We start from the raw sequence: 17,767 nt of genomic DNA on the forward strand, positions 1-17,767 counted from the left end.
GGCATCGGAATAAAAAAGTGGAAAAAGAAGGGTGGTCAGGCATCAGAATAAAAAGGTGGAAGAAGAAGGGTGGTCAGGCATCAGAATAAAAAGGTGGAAAAAGAAGGGTGGCCAGGCTGCCCCGGGAGGTGGAGGAGTCCCCATCCCCTGAGGTGTCCCAGAGCCATCCGGATCGGGTGCTGGGCGCTGTGGTCACAGCGGGTGACAGTTGGACTTGATCCTAAACCCCTCTCCCAGCCCTGATGTTTTCACGATCCTATGACCTCAGAGGTCGCTCGCACCCTAATTAACTCGGTCACTGCGAGCGAAGGTGGTGCCTCCCCCCACCCCCCACTCCCACCTGAGCGCGGTGCCGGGCAGGGGATGCCCGGCGGGGCGGTGACCGCGCTCGGTCCGGGCGCGGTGCGTGGCCGGCGGTGGCCGCGGTGCCCCGGTGCGGTGGGAGGGAGGCGGGTGCCGGGCTCGCTCCATCCCCGCAGCGGCGGCGGGGGGCGGGCGCTGCCCGCGCGTCCTCGGCTCCAGAGCGGCGGGCGATGCGCTTCCTCCGCTGAGCGCGCCCAGGGCCGACCGGCAGCATGACGGTGGAGTTCGAGGAGTGCATCAAGGACTCGCCCCGGTTCCGGTAAGAGCGAGGCAGCCGGGGCGGCCCCGGGAATGGTTTCGGCCGGCTTGGCTTGGAGAGGGATACGGAGAAGACGGGCAAGGGCCCTTCCCCCGGCTCCGCGCTGCGCGGGGCCGCGCCCGGGCTGCGGAGGGGAGAGAGGGGAGACGGCCCCGGAGCCGCCGAGGGGATGGAGATGGGGCCCAGCCGGGACAGCGGGCGTTGTCCCTCCGTGCCCCGCATGCCCTCCTCCCGTGCTCCGCATCCCTGCAGTGCCCCTCATTCCACCCCGCATGCCCCCCTTCCGTACCCCGCATCCCCCCCATGCGGCTCATTCTACCCCCTATACCCCCCTTCCGTGCCCCGCATCCCCCCCATGCGCCTCATTCTGCCCCCTATACCCCCTTCCGTACCCCGCATCCCCCCCATGCGCCTCATTCTGCCCCCTATACCCCCCTTCCGTGCCCCGCATCCCCTCCGTGCCCCTCATTCTATCCCGCATCCCCCCCTCCCGTGCCTCTCATTCTACCCTGCATCCCCCCACTCCCAGGTCCCTCATTCTCCCCGTGCCCCTCATTCTACCCTGTATCCCCCCCCTTCCGTGCCCCGCATCCCCCCCGTGCCCCTCATTCTACCCCGCATCTCACCCTCCCGTGCCCCGCATCGCCCCCCGTGCCCCCGCATCCCGCCCTCCCTCCCCGCCGCGCTGTCCCGCTCTGTCCGGGCGCTTGGCACGTGAAAAAAAAAAAAAATTAAAAAATGAGGAATTCCAAGATCCGGGCAGGCAGCGCCGGATCCCGTTGGGATTGGGACGGGGCGGACGGGGCATCATCACCCCGCGGGGCTCAGCCGGACAGAGCCGATTGGAGCCGCCCGCAGAGCCGGGGCTCAAGGAATACAGTCATTTTCCATGCAGTCACATTCCCATCTCTCGGAGGGTGGATTTTTTATTATTTTTTTTTTTTTAGCGGTCTTGAAGGAATCTGGGCTATGACAACAAAGGCTCCGGCTCGGCTGCGCTGCATTCAAATCAGGCCGCCCGAGCAGTGCCCGGGGCTGCGGGAGCCGCCACGCTCCGGGGGCAGATGCTCCATTGTGCCAGGAGCATCCCGGCTGCGTGTCCGGATGGGCTCCGATGCCCCGGCGCTATAAAGGGAATATCAGAGCTTCCACTGGGAACAATCTCCTGCTGCTTTCAATGCTGTGTCTGGATGGGGACCGAGGGAAATACAGACAATAGCCTGCAGGAGCGAGCTGGCTGTGTGTGTGCAGGGGAAAGAGTTGTCGGGAAAGGGGGGGGGTCTCTCTCCTTCCTGCAGACATTTCGTGTTCCTTCTTCTCAAAACCGTTCTGTTTAATGAGTGAAACAGTTTGCGTTTGGCTTTTAAGTGCGTTTACAAAGCTTCCCTTGGAACGCAGGCTGCATCCCAAAGGCTGCAGTGGTCTGTGGCTGTGGGTTGTCTTGACAAATTGTCATTTTGTGTGTGGTTGTGGTGCAGCTGCAGGTAACACAAACACCTGGGCAAGTGCACCCTCTTTATTCCTGCGTGTGGGAATGTGCAGGGCTGCGGGAAGGGTCTTCCTCCACGTGTTTTAATTTTAATTGTGTGGTAAGGTTCTGCTCTGGCTTGTTCCAAAGCTGATTCTAAAAGGTAATGGGCAGTGTCATGTGAGATGACAGGCTGGTCCTAACCCCGGGTGGGGTTGGAATCATGGGAGTTTTTCAACAGGAAAAGGTTGAAGGCATGGACAGGTTGGCAGAAAGTAGGGAGCTCCTGCTTTAATCCCCTGCTCACTTAGCATCAATTAGAATTGATCCTCCCTTTTTTTTTCTTTCCTCTTTTTGACTGTCATTTCATCCCATTGTGCTGCAGAGCATGTGAACTTGCTCGGTGGCTTCCTTCCAGAGCTGTGACTTCACTGGCCAGATGTCTCGTTCCACATGGCAGTGACCCTTTTCCTGGTGACGTCAAGATTGATTGATATGTTTATTTATTTATTTTGCCTTTGCTGTGTGTGTGTGTCTGTGTGTGTGTGTGGGCTCCGGGCCAAGTTTCTTAGTATGCAGGCAACATCATTCTGCTCTGTCTGCTCCATCCATAAAAACAAAACAGCTCTCAGAGCACTGGGCTGGACCTTTATCAAAAGGCAGTTATTTAAGCATGGAATTATGAACTATTTCCCAAATGGCCAGACACAGTCTGACTGTTACAGGGAGAACAAGAGATTAGGCTGGAGGAATAAGGCTGGATATTTCAAGAGGGCTGAAATATATGGAGCAGGGGAATATTTAAACTGTGAACACCTTAAGCAGTGAGAAATCCTGATTTCAGCAGGGCTAGGGAAAAAAAAAACAACCAACCAAACCAAATAGAATTTCTCAAAGGTGCAGGTTTTAGCCTCCTCTTGTACTTTTCTTCCTTCCAAATCTTTAATTAGTTCTTCTGTTAGAATTATTGGTTGGTAGTACAAGAGAATCCTTGGAGGTGTGTAAGGGGCAGAGATGCTTGCTAATAACATGTCCCTAAAATTTTACAGCTATAAAAACGTAAAATATAGATATACATGTATAAATATATATTAAAAAGTGGTGATAGAAGGTAGCACATAATCCACTTTCTCAACAGAGGCTGAGACAGCAATAGCTGAAGTCCCTTTCCACAGGAAACATTGTGAAAGAGGGAAAATTTAATCCAGGTTTCCTATGCCAGTCCTTTAGGTAGGAATTACACTCCCTTTCCTGCTGGTACCCACAGAACCCCTCTGCACTTCCCAGCAAAAGGTTGTACCGTGTTTTACAGCTGGTTTATTCTCCTCAGTCATGAGCCTTGGAGATGATCAAAAATTGTCTTCTGTGTGCCAGACACAGGGAGGGCAGAAAGCTCCAAAAAAACGACACAGGCATAAACAAACACTGGATTGAACATCCCATAATAAGGCTACCAAACTGGTCTGCTTTAGCACACAACTACATGCCAAAATGCTCCAAATCAATACTAAGAATACACTCAATCCCTCAGTGCTTCCAGCTTCAGAGAGACAATGAAAACTTGTATTTCCTTTTAAATTCCGTACACTTGAATATTGTCCAACCTTCAGATGGGCAGATAAGCCTGATTTCTGCAAGGCATCTTGTAGAGACGTGCATTCAGTTCCAGTAAACAAGGATAATTACCTTGGAGGACCTGTTCTTGCACATAGATATTGTGGCTTTTCATCTCCCTGCCCTGTTTTAACTGGGAGGAGTCTGGGAAATCTAGGAACACGTTCCTGGCTTGTTCCACTTGCCCCTGGAAGCTGGTGGTCTGGGGTGATGCAGAGGAGGAGCCAGTGCTGCCCTAACCCTTGGAGATCTTTAGGGGACGGTGCCAGATGAGTCAGTTGGGTTCCTTTGGGTGTTGGAACGAGATGATCTTTAAGGTCCCTTCCAACCCAAAACCATTCTGTGATTCATTCTTTCAAAAAGGAAGCCCAGAGAAGCTGTGGCTGCCCCTGGATCCCTGGAAGTGCTCAAGGCCAGGTTGGACGGGGCTTGGAACAACCTGGGCTGGTGGAAGGTGTCCCTGCCCATGGCAGGGGCTGGGATAAGATGATCTTTAAGGTCCCTTCCCACCCAAACCGTTCTGTGACTCTGTGCCACTGTTACTCACTCGGGGTGTAAATGCACTCCAGGAACACTCAGGAGGGTGAGGGAAGAGCAGGAACAAATTGCAGAGGCTGGGCCTGGCTGCAGCTCTCTGGGGGCCACAGAAAACCCCAAATGCCTCTGTGGTGACTCCCCCAAGGGCGGGAGATGGGTGGTTATTTCCATAACTAACATTGCTGGTGTCGTTGTTGTCGCTCTTAATGAACCTGATTAATCAGCTTGTTGTGAGGTCAGGGTTCCCTGTGACCATGGGGTGAGCCAGGGCTGCCCTGACTGTAGCACAGTGACTCAGGTGCTGGAACCTTCTCACCAGGAGCCCTTACAGCCACCACAACCTACAGGAACAGACAATTAACAGCATCTCTCCGTGGACATCCCAGCTCCAGCTCACTGGGGGGGACCCCTGTGCTGCTAAACCTGGAATTGAGGTTTCCCAAGCCCAGCTTCACCTCCCCCATGCCTTGCAGCCTCTTGCCTGGTGGCTCAGACACTCCCAGGGCTTCCTGGAGCAGCGCTGTCATCAGGCAGGGACCCAGGGACATGGGCAGAGACCTTTGTTCTGGCACTGTGCAGCACCATCTGCACCTTGTTGTGGCTCTCATTAGGCAGGGAAAGGTGCAGGGATGTAATTCCAGCTCCATGAAAGGTGCAAGAAAAGAAAAAGCCACTCGCCAGAGGAAAGGAAAGTGGAAAAACGAGTACATTTAGAAAACAATCCTCGAACTCTGACTGGGGCGTTTCAAACACAACGGGAGGAATTAAAACCCTCAGTCGAACTGATCTCGCTGAGTCTGATAACAGAGGGAATTAGACAAGTTCAAAGCCAGCATAACCAGTTCTGATGCACCCAGGCTGGGTGAAGGTGTGTTAGCAAAGGCCTGCCCAGAGAAAACTCGAGTGGCTCCCGCGCGATCTGTGCCGGCCGACCCTGCCGGTTCGAGGTGAGCCAAAATTGCCAGCTTGTCAGTTCAGAGCAGATTGAAATCACGCACGGGGTGGCCAAAAGGAACTCAAAAAATCAGTTTAACCACAAAGAGCCCAGGCATCGATTTGAAATCGTTTTTTGTTACACAAGGCTTATGTAAGCAGGATCCCCGAGCCTGGTGGCAGTCGCACGACACCCACACGGAGCTGCTGCTTCTTGAATCTCACCCTAACGAGCCCAGTTGCCAGCACTTGCTGCTTCAGCTGCACGAGAGAGGAGATAGCATCATAAAAGCAGATTGATGTCATCTGTGTCAATCCTACTGCATTTATTTCTTATCTCTCTCCATCGTTGCGCTCCCGAAGTCAAAGGGAGGGGTGGAAAGGGAGAAGTCAAAGCAAGAATGTCACCGTGGAGTTAATTCCTCTCACAGCACCCTGAGATGCTCTCCCAGTTGCAGTTGTCCATCCTGTCCATCCAGCCCCTGAATATCTCTGTGTGAAACTTCCCATGTCGAGCGAGGCTTTATTCCCTTCCCTGGTTTCCAGCCTCCCTTTTTTCCAGCGTCACTTTAAAGTGACCCCAAGTCAGCAACACAGAACTGAGTCTGGCCTTTGCTGGGGTTGTGCTGGGACAGGGTTGATGGTTGTCTGCTCTCCCCACACGCGTATTTGTGGCAGTTTGTACCTGATGTGCCATTCCCAGCATCTCCCAGAGGGGGTGTGTGACATTCCAGCTGCTCCCGTGTCAGGTGAATCCTGTTCACACAGATCACACGTGGCATAGGGGTTTTTTCCTCCATAGGTGGTAGCACAGGAGTATTTGGAAGCAGAAATCCCTTGATCTGAGGTTCCCTGTCATTAAAACTCCCCTGGGAATCCTGAGGTACTCAGAAAAAGCTGCAGTGCTGTGGGCAGAGCTGAAGGTCTGGGAAAACCCCCTGGGATGAGAGAACTGACTTGACAGTTCTGCCCTGAAACGTCTGGCTTGGCAAAATGGTGCTTTATGCCAAATTTTTATCAAGCAGTTTCCTTAATAACTGTGAGCTGTGAGCTGTGTAAACAGAGTGTCCCAGAGGGCCACAATTCGGAAGGTAAAACCCCAGGGGTCCATCCCAACCCGCCAAATCAGAAAAGGGTTTTTTAATTAATTTTTTCCCCCCCGAGATAAAACTGCTCTGACTTACAAGCTGTGAGTTTGCAGTGAAAAGCAACCTTTGATTTTGGCTGCTCCTGGGAGCTGCAGCTCAGGACTTTGCTTGTGCACCACATGAGCAAGGGAAATATTTGGTGTCTGGTAACCAAGTGATTGACTTTGTCACCAAAATAACACTCTTGTTTGTAGTAGTGTGAGAGTATTTGCAAACTTTCAAATGCTTCTAGTTGTCTTAACAGAGCAGTTTCTGACTAGCTTTTGTTTTCAGTTGGTTTTCATTTCCAGTCTTTCTTTTTCAGTAGCTGTTCCTCTCTGTTGTCTCCCTGCTGGCACACACAGATGAAAATCATCTCTTTTTTGTCACTGACAGTCTTTGGACAACCTTCTCTCTCACTGCTTCTTCTGGTTCCCATAAGGGTAAGGGGAAAGTTGTCCAACCTGGATGATTTTACCCCTGAAGCTGAGGGTGTGAGTCTCTTCTTCATTCCCTCGGAACCTTCCAGAGGGCAACACCACAGGGAACCACAGGCCTTGTCCTTTAGGATGCCCAAAAGCCACTGAGAAAGCTCAGGTTTTCTGGCTGCAATAAAGACTGTAAAAGGCTGGGAAGGCAGATGACAAAGCTTGCTAAAAGGAAAAAAAGAAAACCAAACAAAACAGCAATAACCCTGTGGGGGAAGAGGGCAGTGAGACCCAGGGGTGCTGTGGCTCAGAGCTGATGATTTCAGCTTCTCTGTGCTCTTGAATTATCTGGGGAGGGTGGTCCAGTCCTCCTCAGAGAGGGACACTTGTGGTGATAACTGTGCTTTGCTGGTTGTCTTGGCACTGGGCAGTGCCTCTGGATTCCAGCCCTGGTCCTCGAAGGACCTCAGCATGGCCAGGTCAGATGGAGGGTGAGAGTTCAGGGATGGAGGGTGAGAGAGGGTTCAGGGCAGCAGGATTTGGTGCATCCTCGTTCATGTGGACTCTGTCAGGCTCCTGTGGAAATGTATGTTCCTGCAAACTTTCTTTCTGTACTGGGGGTAAGTCAGAGTCTGTTGTCACTCCCTGCTGAAGCTCAGGAAGGTGCCACAAAGCCAATTTTGTGGTGCTGGCAAACAGTGGTGTGGACCTGAAGGGATCCAGGCTCTCTTGGTAGCTGGAGTGGAGCCTGAGGAGCACAGGGGCTTTGGCACTCAGGGGTTGTGTGACTGCTGAAAGTTCCTTTTATTCACTCATTCCAGCAGCTCCTTTGTTTCGTTTCCCCCAGCTGAGGTAGGGACGGGTCACGCCGTGGATCTGAGTCAGGAGCCTGTGAAATAATTAATGTCTGTGATGACAGAGCACCTTCATAACATGGTGCCATCAGCACTGATGGATTCATCATTCATTCCCGGTGGTTCCTTTAGGTAGGAGGGTCTGACATTCCAGAGGAGGGCTGGAAAGGAGGGCAGGGGGACCTTCCCAGCCCGAGTGAGAGGAGCCATCTGTTTACCTTCATCCCACTGAGCCTCCTGGAGACAGGAAGGCAGCTCAGACTCCTGCAGGGAGTCAGGCTGGGGCTTTTCTTTTTTTTCTTTTTTTTTGCCTCAACAGCATCATCCAGGCTGCTCAGGGAGAAGGGATGCAGGAGAATCCTTGGCCTGGAGGAGCTGGGGCTGTGTCTGGCAGCATCCTCCATCTGGCCCCTGCCGTGCCGGGAGCTCGTGGGGTTTTCTGTGACGCAGCCTCTGTTAATCTGGGTGCTTTGGCAAAGTTTTGCACTGTCAGTAGGGCGGTTCAGCTGTGACCTGTAATCACTGGATGAGGACTAAAGCACTGTCTCATCAGCTAATGCACGGATCAGGGCGCTGGAAATTCCATTACGGCTCCAGAGTTAGTTAAACACGCGCCGGGGGGATCCTGAAAGTCCCTTTTTCTGCAGCTAAAAACAGCGTTTTCTGGTTTCTGGGGCACATATCCCGGGGTGGCTGCACAGGTACAGCGAGCTGAGACTCCCTTTTTGAGGCTGGCAGGAGGTTGGAGGCTCCCAGCTCGGTGTCAGGGGGACAGCAGAGCTCAGGCTGGAAAGCGGGTGTGCGCTGGATTATTTGGGGATGGGAGCAGCAGGAAGGCTGGGACCTGTAACCAGAGCTGCAGGAGTGACTCTGGGGCTGGCTGCAGCTGTCTCTGGGCTGTCTCATCCGGGCTGTCAGGGCAAGCTCACAGCCCTGGCCCCTGCTCAGGGCCCTTTTCCCCACCGCTGCTTCCTGCAGCCCTCGGACATCAGCTCATTCCTGCACCTAAAATCAACCTGGAACTGCAAACCCCACTCTAAATGTCCTCAACTGCTGTTCTCAAGGGGCAGTGGAAGAGCAGGGGCGGGAGGGAGGAGTGAAAAGCAAGCCCAGGAGCTTTGGAATCCCAAACTTTTCTGAGAGGGCGATGGCCCCTTTAAAACCTGGTTTCATAACACTATGAAATTTCAGCCACGGTATGAATTTTTTTTTCAGCAGGAAGGCCACTGCAACCATGAGTTTTTCTGGCTTCCTAAGCACTGGCTTTGCTTAAAAAAAAAAAAAAAATCAACAACCCAGGCTGGTGCTCTCTGTGTGAGTAAAGAATAGAGCCCTTAGAACAGACCTGCAGTCCAAGTCTGGTTGAATTTTGAGGACGGGACAGAATGTTCCCCTGGAGCCAAGTGCTTCCTTGCTTGTTTGCTTGCAGTTCTCCTCTGTTCTCGGGGCTGTGTTCTGATTTCAGACATTTCCAGGCGCTCCTGGCTGCTGTTTCCCGAGGGTTTGTTCCCTGCATGGATTGTTAGCTCTCCCCAGAGTTAACGTGGCTTCTCTCTAATGTAAAGCTTCAAAAATGAGGGTGGAGGAAAGGAAGTGAGACAAAAAGAAAGCAGGTTTGGCTCAGTGCTGACGTGATGCCATGCTAAGTGTTCCCCATGGGGAAAGGAAGGGGAACCAGGAGCAGGATTTGTTCCCTCTTTGACCAGCAATTCCAGACTGGGAGGGAGAGGGGAAGCAGCAACACGGCCAGTGTGGAAAGCTGAGATTTTTCTACCTGCCAGCAGCTTTGTGGTTGCTGCCTTGCCGTCTTTGAGGAGCTGCAGAGTTTGCTTTAAGATCTCAGAGCTATTCCACGTTGATATTTATCAATATGGAATTTTATGGATAAATAAATATGGATATTTATCAAGACAAGGAATTGGAGCTGTAGAATTCCCCGGATGGAGAACTGGGGACCTGTTTGCCTTAGTCCCAGGCCACAGGGGTGGCTGAGGTGCAGCCCCTGGCAGAGGGTGGCTTCTTCCAGGCTGCACAGAGGTGAACTGGAGGTGAATTTGAGGTGAACTGGAAGTGAATTTGAGGTGAATTGGAGGTAAACTGGAGGTGAATTTGAGGTGAACTGGAGGTGAGTTGGAGGTGAATCCTGTCTCTGCTCCCCAGCACACAGCACTGGAAGGTGTCTGGCAGCCTCCCTCTCTGTAGGACCCCACAGGATGGGGCAGCACCACTGGGATAACAACCAGTTATTCCCGTGCACTGTGGGGAGGGTGGAGGCTGATTTCCTGCAGCTCCACTGCATCCATGCCCAGCTGCAGCCAGGCTGGCCCTCAGCAGCAGGCACAGCACCCACTGGGGCTGGCTGGGCACCATCAAGGGAAAACATCCTGGGCAATGCTCTGCCTGCTGCTGGGGGAGCTGCTGGGAGGGAGGGAAAAGCATTTCTGCCTCGATTGCAAGAGATGAGCAAAGAGGATGGAGTATCCTGGAGACTGAGGAGCCTCCTGTGTCTCCTCCTGCACTTGCTGGGTGCTGAGGAACTGGCTTTGCCCCCCTTTGCCAGAGCAGGGGGGACAGAACCCCCTCCCCAGGTCAAACCACACGTGTTGTTGCAGGAGCTGATCACTCCTCCGAGCCACTGCTCCCAAAAGGAGCAAACCAGGCAGGATAATTGTCCCTCCACAACCTCTTGGCAGAGGATTCCACCCTTTTGCCTCGGTGAGTGCTGCCTGGGCAGGGTTTGGGTTCAAGCAGTGCATCCACTCGTTCTGGTTTTGCACATTGCTGTCTCCTCTGGCCTAAGGGAGGGAATTCAGCTCAGAGGCTTGGTTTGCAGGAGGGAAGGACCAGGAAAAAAAAAAAGGATGGAAAGGTTGTAGGTGTGCTCTCAACAGCCCATACCAACCCTCTGAATGTGAGGTTAACCAAACAAATGCAGAGTGGGGCGTTCACAGAGCCACACACACGTCAGGTTCTTGTCTTGCTTCACCTTATCTGCAGAAATTCACTTTTCCTACGTGCCAGGGCTCTTCTCGAGGGAGGTGGAGAACATTCTGATGTAGTTAACAAAAGGAGAGTTGGGGGGACTTTCCTGCTCTCTGCAACTCCCTGAAAAGAGGCTGGAGCCAGGGAGGGGTCGGGCTCTGCTCCCAGAGAACAAGGGACAGGAGGAGAGGGAACGGCCTCCAGCTGTGCCAGGGGAGGGTCAGGTTGGAGATCAGGAGGAATTTCTTGCTGTAAAGGGTGGTCAGGCCTTGGCAGGGGCTGCCCAGGGGAGGTTTGGAGTCCCCACCCCCGGAGGTGTCCAAGGAAGGGCTGGACATGGCACTGAGTGCTCTGGGCTGGGGGATGAGGTGGGGACATGGCACAGGGTGGCCTCGACAGTCTCAGAGGTCTTTTCCCACCTAAATTATTGTGGAATTGTGTGATATTGCTGTGGAATAACCCTCCCACACGTACACACTCACACATCCCTGAGTGCAATCACCCAGGACTCGGGAATGGCTGGGAAGCAAAGCAGTGGAGTCATTCCAGTGGATTAGAGGGATGATGTCACAGCTCACGGGTGGCACATCCCAGAGCGAAGGGCTCATTCATTCCTTAAATAAGCATCAAGTGGCACCATCTAAACAGATTATATAATATCAGGGAGTGAGATAATCCCTGCTCTGCACACCCAGCCTGCTCCATCACGCTACAGCAGGGCTGAAATATTTCCATTCTCTCTGTGAAATGCTGCCACTGATGGAAACAGCGTGTGTGTGAATTCCTGGGTGATTCCAGGGCTTGGATAGCTCTGCCTGGGATGAGGTGAAAGGATATCTGATGGCAGTAAAATGAAGCTGTATGTCCTGCATGTACAGAGAGAGACACAGAGAGCTTGTGGTGCTTTCTCAGCATCCAGGCAGTTGTGCCAGGTTTTATTTGAGCACCACCAGGGTCCTGCCACCCTGGCAGTGTTGGGGCAGTGCAGAAATGTCCAGGACTGTTCTGAAGGGCAGCTGTTAAAGCCTGTCTGTTGTTCCTGCTCCATCCTGGCTCGGGGAAACAATGGTGGTTCCCACAGCTCAGCCCCTCTGCAGAATATCACCCCTTTGTTCTTTGAGAAACTCAGTTTGGGGCAGGAAACATGGATTTGTCCCTGCTCCATGACCTCGCCCCAGGATGGAGGAAACAGACCCTGTGAGAGCACTGATAGAGCTTCCCTTCCCTTCCCTTCCCTTCCCTTCCCTTCCCTTCCCTTCCCTTCCCCTTCCCCTTCCCTTCCCTAACCTTCCCTTCCCCTTCCCCTTCCCCTTCCCCATTCTCTTTCCCACCCCACCTCCCCTAACCTCCCTTAACCTTTCCAAACCTTCCCTTTCTTTTTATTTCCCCTATTTTTTTCCCTGTCTTCCCTTTCCCCACACTTCCCAGATTCCCAGCTGGCACTGTCTGGAGGCTGGCACTTCAGCTGCTGCCCACCTGAAGGCTGGAGGACGAGAAGGCAGCAGAGTGACATTTGTAGAAAGACTCCAGCCTTCAGTGTTCCAAGAGTGGGACAAACCCAGCCCTGCCAGATTGAGTTTAGGAGTTGGGAATAACACAACTCTCGATGTGCCACTGACTCATCTGATTTCAGAGATCAGGCAGAAAATGCCAAACTGGTAAACAGGGCTGAGGCACTGGAAGGCTCCAGGCTGATCCATGTGCTGGTGGGATGGGAAGAGGCTGCTCTCAGAAGTCAGGATGCTGTCGTGGACTTTCCTCTTGGCTCGAGTTCCCCCCAGTCAGTCCCAGTTCAGTTCTTTTCTTCCACCTGTGGTTCTGAACTGTGTGGGTGGAGCTGAGGGGTGTGAGATGCCAAGAAATCAAGAAGTGGAGGTTTTTAGCTAAACCTTCAGCACAGAGGATGAGCATCTGTGAGTCCTGCAGGGCTCAGCCCTGTTGTTCTGACCCTGCACTTTGTGCCCAGGTTCTTTTTCCCTGCTCAGCCCCCGTTGATAAAACACCAGCTCTATTCTCCTGTGCCTGGGCTGCCTCACTCAGCACAGAGGGTGGATTAATTTTATCCCAGTGGTCCCAATTACTCTCTCTGCCCTCAACATTTTGACTTTTGTGGAAGCTTCCTCCTTGTGGATGAGCCTGACCAACCCATCTCCAGGGCAGGCTCCAGGCCAGCACTGGGAATGCAGCAGGACAGTGGTGTTGGTCCCACAGGGATGATTCAGGAGCTCAGAGGGATGTGACAGTCCCTCCCATGGCCACAGGGAGCAAAGTGTAACTGGTGAAAATCCTTCTAGCTGCACTCAAAAAGTGTCCTTTCCCAGAGACACTGATTTTTCAGATGAGAATTAATCCCCCAGTCCCAGCCACATCACAACAGTTCTGTTCCCTCTGGAGAGGTGTCAGGGGGGAATTCAGAGCTAGAAAAATAGGACCATACCCAACCCTTGAGAGGAATAAATAAAAGCAAGGGATGCTTGGTGTCTAGGACACTGATTGATATTCCCCCAGCAAGCTTCCATGCAGCACCAGCCACAAACTCTCACCCCTTTAGGAAAGGGTTGTGCTGCTGGTGGGAAAAAAAAAATCCAGTTGTTTCGTGGCACTGGGACACAGCCAAAAACATTTGGCACCTCTGGGAGGGTGCAAGTGGCACAGGAAGGGGCAGGACCCTCCCTTTTTGCCCCCGGGGCCAGCAGCACTTGGAGCAGTTCTGCTGCCAGGGAGGGCAGGACCTTCGCTGCCTTTGGCAGGGCACGACACAGGAAAAGCCTTTCAGGCAGAAACAAAGGGAGCCCAGAGGTTGGGGAGCTGCAGCTCTGAGCCAAAGGCCCAGGGGAAGGAGAGAGGAGAGGAAAAAAAAAAAAAAAAAGAAACAAGGAGCATTTAGTGCTGAAAGCGATCCCTGCTGGGGGAGGGTGGCTCGGGCTCAGCTGTGCACGAGGGGAAGTCTCAACAAAAGCCTCCTGGATCCCCTCCAGCCCTGTTGGTAAACGGATGTCTCCAGGGGTCACTCGGGGAGAAGGTGGAACCGTTTGATAGGAGCTTTTTCTGATAAATCCATTTTGCTCATTTAAAAAAAAAAAAAAAAGGAAAAAAAAGTGAACAAATGTCGTTTAAGGAGCCTCCTCGTGCCACATCAGGAGTCTTCCTGCAGCTCAGGGAAGGGATATTCCTGTGTGTGCAGTTTCCACTGCAAAAGCTGAGTCCTTGCAGCCCAGGGAAAAGAGCAGGGAAAAGAGCAGGGAAAAGAGCAGACAGGCCAGCTCTGCTCTGAGGTTGCTCAGCAAGATGGATCAAAGTGTGCAGGGAAAAGTGTCACTCCTGGGAAAGGGCAAATTGATTGATGGAGTTGTGAGGGTGGAGAATATTTAGTTGTTGGTGCCTGTTTCCTGTTTCTGGGCTCGTGTCCCATGGAATGGTGGAATGGTTTGGGTTGGAAGGCACCTCTGAAGGCCATCTAATCCCATCCTCTGCTGTGGGCAGGGACATCTGGAGCCAGGGCAGGTGGCTCAGAGTCCTGTCCAACCTGGCCTTGAGTGTTTCCAGGGATGGGGCAGCCACAGCTTGTCTGGGCAACCTGTCTGTGCCAGGGTTTTTCCAGTTGGTGGAACTGGTCAGGTTGGGCTCAGGAGGCACCTTCTGGACTGGGGGATGTGGGGAGGTGTTTGCTGCCCCACCTCCTTTGCTCACCATGAGTCTCTGGGTGATATTTCCTTCTCCAGAACCCAGACCATCCCTTGCATCCTCTTAGTGACATTCCAGGAGCTGAACTGCCCCGTGTGATGCTCAGGGAGGCCTTGGGGTCTCTGAACTGCAGGAGGGCAGTGTCCACCTTCTTTCAGACCTGGATCTCCTCCTGGGCTTTTCTCCAAGCCTATTAGAGATGTGGTGCTAAAATCTCTCTTGCCCATTGAACCAGAGCTCCAGTCTTGCAGCTGTGTCATCCTCCTGCAAAATAAATGCTGGGAGCAGGAAGGAAGGCAGAGTCTGATAACCAGGGGAATTAGTGGCTCTCAGCAGAAAAGGGGCAATGCTCTGCTGAGCTGAAGGTGGAAGGTGCTGTGTGGTGGCCACCAGATGGTCTTTGTCAGGTCCCTGCTGATCCATCAGCATTAGCACACGTGGTGAAATGGTCCATGTGGAGAATACATCACTTTGAGCTGCTCAGCTCAGCAGCTTGGCTGAGAAATGGCTTTTAGTGAGCTGAAAGGCCTGAGAATAGTGCTGAACAAGAAATGGGTGGTCTGAGTGCTCTGGCAAGTGGAGAACCCCCTCTGCCCTCAGGGTTGGTGCCTTTTCACAGTCAGCTTTCTGATTTACTGCCAGAACCCCCGAGGGGTCCGTGGTCCTGACTGGTTTGACCACAGTTTGCACAGACATCTGCTGATCTAAACCACCAAAGGGAACCAAACTCCTTCAGTGCTGCTTCCTGACCCCCCTGGCCCCAGCAAATCCCTTTTCTAACGGGGTTCCCCTCACTCTGAAGCATCAGGAATGGAAAAGGAACAGTGCTAGAACGTTGCACTGTCCTAGCTTCTCTCTTCTCCCAAGATTTGGGAAGCTGCTCAAGTGCTGTGGGCACGAGTAGGAAATAGTTTGCTGCGACTTCTGTCCGAATTTCCCCCTCCAGACTGCAATGATGGGTGCTGAAAAGCAAATTGCCTCATGCACAGCCCTTTTTCTCTGCTCTAGGGATCAGCCAGGGCTGGACATGAGACATCCAGATGCTCAAGTTGCTCTGGTCTCCTCGAACATTTGGCTGGGAGTTGCAAAAGAGAAGCTGGGGCAAAACCTGTTATCATGAGATACATTACATAAGGAGTGCATTAGAAGAGCTAAGGAAGGATTTCATCTTTAAGCCATTAAATCTTAGAGTAATTTAAGTTGGAAGAGACCTCTGGAGGTCATCTAATCCAATGCCCTTCTCAAAGCATTGGTCCAAGTAGCTCCTTGATGCTGCAGGAGCTGCCTGGCTGTCAGAAAATAGTGATGGAGGATTCAAAGTACTTGGGAAACTCAAATCCTTTCACAAATTCCAATGGGCCTTTCTATAATTTGAACATAAACGAGGAGCAATAGTGGAAAATCCTGTATTAGTACGTACAGCAGAGTGCATAAAAGCCATATCTGCAATTCTGTGTCCTCCTGAAGGCAGTGCCAGTTCTTGCTGAATATTAATGTACAGATTTAAAGTCAATGGAACACGCCAAGCAACCAAACTACCAAGTCTTACTCATCTTGCTTCAAAGCCTTGTCTAAACATACACCTCCAGCCTCTCAGGAGAAGGGGTGGGAGCTGTAAACTGACATTTAGCAGGTTCCAGACAAAGACCTGGGGGTTTGTGGAGCTGTGCAAAATGTTGTGAGCACTGTCACCAAAGGCAGAGCTAAATTTAGGCACAGAGTGTCTTCACCTCTGAGGAAACATCGTGGCTTTTAGGGGTTGCAGCCCCCCATGAAAAATGGGGGGAAATAAAACACCAAACAGCAGGAAACATCTGTATTTGTGGCCCAGTGTAAAAGAGATTTGAGCAGTCACTTTTTCAAGTCTTGATGCACTTTTCTGTTTGAATTGTTTGTTGTGCTCTTGGCAAACTGGTGACCCAAACCCCTCCTTGCAGCAGGACAGGCCAGGAATCCCCAAGTGCTGCCCAGTGGGACTTTTTATATAAAGAGTGAGGAGCTGAGTCTGGTGGCTGCTTGTTCTGTAGCAGGGAAGGAGCTGGAGCTGATGGATTTGATGACAAGTTCAAGTTTTTGAGCAATCGCTGAAAAGGGAGAAGTGATTTTTCACTGAACCTTTGGGAAAAAAAAAACCCAACAAAACACAAATGAGAATAAAACAGTGAAGAGGAGGGAGATGATTTCAGTGTCACTTACACGGTCCAAGCTTCTGCTGCTCTACCTCATTTTTCTCTTGCAGAAAACTTCCAGGATCAAAAAAAGCACTGGCACAGCCTTCCACATCTGCATCATGCTTACAGCCATCTGTAGAGAGATTTTAGTCAAGATTAGAAATAGAGCTTATTCCATTATCCTGGAGCAAAACCAGGAGACTCCAGCCACTAAAAACAGCTCTTCTATTACCATTTCTCCATTTAGCAATTGGTCCAGTTTATCCCAAAGACTCATTTCAATGATGAGTTCAATCCCCTCCACACTCCTTAGTTCACAAGAGGGGCAGTAAGTGAATTAGTCTTTACAAAACCTGACATGAACCTCAGGTAAGGTAATAAAAGCAATTCAATTATTTATTTTTTTTTAAAGTGACTTAAATGTGAGTGGCTTTAAAATTGCTTCCATAACCTGTTTTTACCAAGGTTTCTCCCACTTGTTCCAAACACAGATTGAAGCAGCAAATTCCACAGGGAGGAGATGCAGGAAAGGGAGCCCTGTGGGGTTTTCTGGAAATGGAAGAAAGGGGAAAAAAACCCATCTAGCTTGTTGTTAGAATTGCTGATCTGAGGATGGAAAGGCTGCTGGTGCCCAGAAGGGGTTAAAAAGGACAGGTAGTAGGAGGAATTAATGCTGCAGGCAGGATCAGATCCCTGTATGGAATTAGCATAACACTTGCTATAAATAGATTTATCTGGGCCAGAGCAAATCTCAGCCATTTTGACCAGAACAAGTCACCTCTAAACAAGCAGGTCCTTGCTGCATTCAGACACAAAGAGCTTCAGCCTCAGGCATCTCCCTCCGGGTTGGTGGGGGCACATGGAGCAGGTCCTGCCCCAAAAACAGGGATGTGCCAGGGGATTCACTTCCATGGATGGTCACACTGAGGGTTCTGAGCTCTGAGGGGCTCTGCAAAGAAAAACTGAGCCAAAACCTCCCTTCCCTGTGTCCTCCAAGCTCCCAGGAGTGCCAGGAAACAAGTTGGGTTCCTCATGTGCTCCTGTGGCCAGGCAGGATCCCTTTGGGACCCTCCAAAAAGCCTTCAAGACCCAAAGCAAGCAGGTCACAGACTCACTCACTCCCTCCCCTCCAAACACAAACTCATCTCAGCTCTTCCTCCCACCCCCTCCTGCTGGTGGCCTGTCCCCTGGCAGGGTCACTTGGTGCCCCTGAAAGCCAGCTCAGCCCTCTGCCCAGGTGGCATTTGGGGGAGGCTCAATCCTCTCCTCCTAAAAGGTTTTAAATTATTATTATTATTATTATTATTATTATTATTATTATTATTATTATTATTATTATTATTATTA

General features: G+C 51.8%; 1 protein-coding gene across 4 annotated transcripts in view; it reads left to right on the plus strand.

Moving 5' to 3' along the window:
- The first annotated feature begins 494 nt into the window (after positions 1-494).
- The window catches only part of ACAP3 (ArfGAP with coiled-coil, ankyrin repeat and PH domains 3), an 80,150-nt gene continuing 62,877 nt past the window's right edge, over positions 495-17,767 (plus strand). For all 4 annotated transcript variants that reach the window (XM_027658140.1, XM_027658143.1, XM_027658144.1 and 1 more), the window contains exon 1: positions 495-622. In XM_027658140.1, coding sequence (XP_027513941.1) covers positions 576-622 — 47 coding nt within the window. In that variant the 5' untranslated portion in view covers positions 495-575. The remainder of the gene's footprint in view (positions 623-17,767) is intronic.

This window comes from Corapipo altera, unplaced genomic scaffold (assembly GCF_003945725.1).
Source record: "Corapipo altera isolate COAL_440 unplaced genomic scaffold, ASM394572v1 301, whole genome shotgun sequence".
NCBI lineage: Eukaryota > Metazoa > Chordata > Aves > Passeriformes > Pipridae > Corapipo > Corapipo altera.